Raw genomic sequence first — 2,676 nt, forward strand, 5'->3', positions numbered from 1 at the left:
CTGAGGACCTATCCACGCCATCATTTACCCAGAATGCTTTGTGTGTAAATAAAATGGCTCCGTCCTTGTTAAAATATATTTTGAAATATTTACAAAACTGAACATCCTACAGTATTTTTACAGTCTTTATTTTACAGTTAAAATTAATCAAAAGTTAGTTAAACAACTAGTTAAAAAATTAGTTAAAAGTTTATCAAATAAAGTCTAATGTTACAACTAATCATGAATCCCCTTAAGATATTTCATGACTATGGTGCAGAGCCCAGTTCCTATTGGCTAAAACTGAACTCATACTCTGCAAGAGCTGAAGAAATTTAAATTCTATTTCAAAATTCTATTTAAAAATACTTTATTAATCCCACATGGAAATAAATGTAACTCATATTATCCTGGTTTCTTTAAACAGTTATTATAGATACTGATGGCTGTGGGCAGGAAGGATCTCTTGTACCAATCATCTTACAGCAGCTTATTTTCCTGCAGCACTGTGTATCTGTCAGACTGTAAAAAAGGGATTGTACACTTATCCCCAGAGCAAATTTCAAGTATTTTCAAGGTAAAAATTTGAACGTATCTAGCATCAAACTTCAGAGCAGTCTGTATCTCTGTGCTCCATTTCACCACAACACAGCAGTCCCTATGTGAAGGAAGCCCATTTTAAACATAAAAACAGCTCCATCCATCCTTCAAGCAATCCATTTGCATATTACCTGCATAGTTGTTTAAATTTAAGATTCCCTCCCACTATTTATGAATTATGGCTTGAGAGCACAGAATCTCCCATCGCCATCAGCTGCAGGTTCTTTCTGTATACATTGCAGGAAGCTCCTTGTTGCGATCATGTTTTCTATCTAGGGTTTTTCAAGCAAGTGGTTATTAAAATGACACACCCTCACAATCCAATCTTCTGTCTGCATATATATTGATACCCGCATATTACTATAAAAAATATATTAAAGGCAGATTTTTATCAATCAAGCACATTCAAATTTCACTATTTACCTCAATTTTTTCAAACATTTTTCAGGTAAGAATGCTTCAGAACACCCTCTCCACATGATGCACACTCATTTTATAAATACTGGAAAATGACTGGATTAAATTTTAAGACTATATTGCCCATCCCTTCTGAATAGTAGAAAAACTGTCTAGGAAACCGAAACCATTCAAGCTGAACTCTAAGTTCAAGATGTAGTCAAGATATGGGTGTCAAGACCCAGGACCCTCCACAACGGGCAATAAAACACAAAAAAGGCCTGACAGGAATTCACCAAAACACGTCAATTTATTTATTTCAAGTTTATTTATTTAAATAGCTCCAAGTCACAACATACGTTGTCTCAGGGAACTGTACATAAAAAGAACAATCTAAAGAAGAAACCAGCAGATTGTGTTGAATCACTTCATCACAGTCTCCCATCCTGAGCAAACGGTGGAGAGGAAAAACTCCCTGCTGATCAGGAAGAAACCTCCAGCAGAACCAGGCTCGGGGCAAAAGCCACAAGTGTTCTGGGAGACGTTAGCAGGACTGATGAGACAAAACTAGGACATGTTGTAACTGCTCACCTCAGTTCTGTTCACAGAAGGAAATATGAAGCCTTACACATACAGCCAAGTATGAAGGAAGTTTTCATGTATCTGGCACAAGAAACCTTGAATCTGAGCAAATACAATCAGGTCTCAAGACTATCAAGGCTCCTGGAGCAGAACATAGCACCCAGTGTCAGAAAGCTCACCTCAGTGGCTCAGCTCACAGATGTGTCAACAAAACACACAGCTGAAAGCATTCAAAGTGTCTTCACAGACAGACATCTGAATGTAAGTCAGCATCTATGAAAAAATGTTAAAACTGCAGTGTGTTGATGTCCTTCAAACCTGACACAACTTAAGGAGTTTTCTCATCAAGACAAGCTGGCCAAACTTCAGACTGGTAAATGCAGACGACTCTTTGTGAAGGATCCTTTTTTGTTTTACAAAATGAATGTTCAACTGAATCAATAACCTAAAGCAAATTCTGACTTGTGTTAAATATGGAGGACATAAGGAATGCCACTAAACTCCTCTTTTCTCTTTAAGACATTATGTGAACAATTCATCCATAACATTTTGTGTGTACATAGACCGTTTCACAAAGCATTGTTTTATTTCAAATCTTTGTGTAGTCTTCATTTTAGCTGAACTGGTTTCCCAGTTTACATACCTGTTCTGGTAACTGAAGTACACGGCATCTCTGGGAATCGTGCACAGCTGCTTTCCATAGCAGCACAGAGTCTGAGGAGAGAACTCCAGCTGATGGACAGATGACAGAAAAGAAACAGCTTGGTGACGAAATGAAGCAGGTGTCAGCCCTTACCATCAGTTACTGTATTTGTGTTTAGTCTCTCACCTTCCTCCCACAACAGTAGCCGAGGCTCTGCATCACTGGGTCAATCTCCTGCTCAAAAACTTCAGCGAGTTTGGAGCAGAACTTGTAGACTCGTGATGTTTTACGATTGTACAGCCAAGCGTTATTGAACATCAGCCAGATGTCATCAACATACTGCCACGGGTCTTGGTACTGACCTGCAATCCACAGAAATATTGTAGAACAATAAATTCAGACACTTGTTTTATTAGAGTACATCATTTTAAAAAAAGTGTGTGTGTGTCTGTGTGTGTGTGTGTGTGTGTGTGAGG

The 2,676-nt window shown here is 38.2% G+C and overlaps 1 protein-coding gene across 1 annotated transcript in view; it reads right to left on the bottom strand.

Annotated features, from left to right (window-relative positions):
• LOC106524470 (histone acetyltransferase p300) overlaps positions 1 to 2,676 on the bottom strand; it is a 72,179-nt gene that overhangs the window by 7,100 nt on the left and 62,403 nt on the right. Inside the window, exons 18-19 of the mRNA XM_014018280.1 lie at positions 2,387 to 2,562; positions 2,201 to 2,289 (exon numbers count right to left, since the gene is read on the bottom strand). Coding sequence (XP_013873734.1) covers positions 2,201 to 2,289; positions 2,387 to 2,562 — 265 coding nt within the window. The remainder of the gene's footprint in view (positions 1 to 2,200; positions 2,290 to 2,386; positions 2,563 to 2,676) is intronic.

The sequence above is a fragment of the Austrofundulus limnaeus genome, unplaced genomic scaffold, assembly GCF_001266775.1.
Source record: "Austrofundulus limnaeus strain Quisiro unplaced genomic scaffold, Austrofundulus_limnaeus-1.0 Scaffold189, whole genome shotgun sequence".
Lineage (NCBI taxonomy): Eukaryota > Metazoa > Chordata > Actinopteri > Cyprinodontiformes > Rivulidae > Austrofundulus > Austrofundulus limnaeus.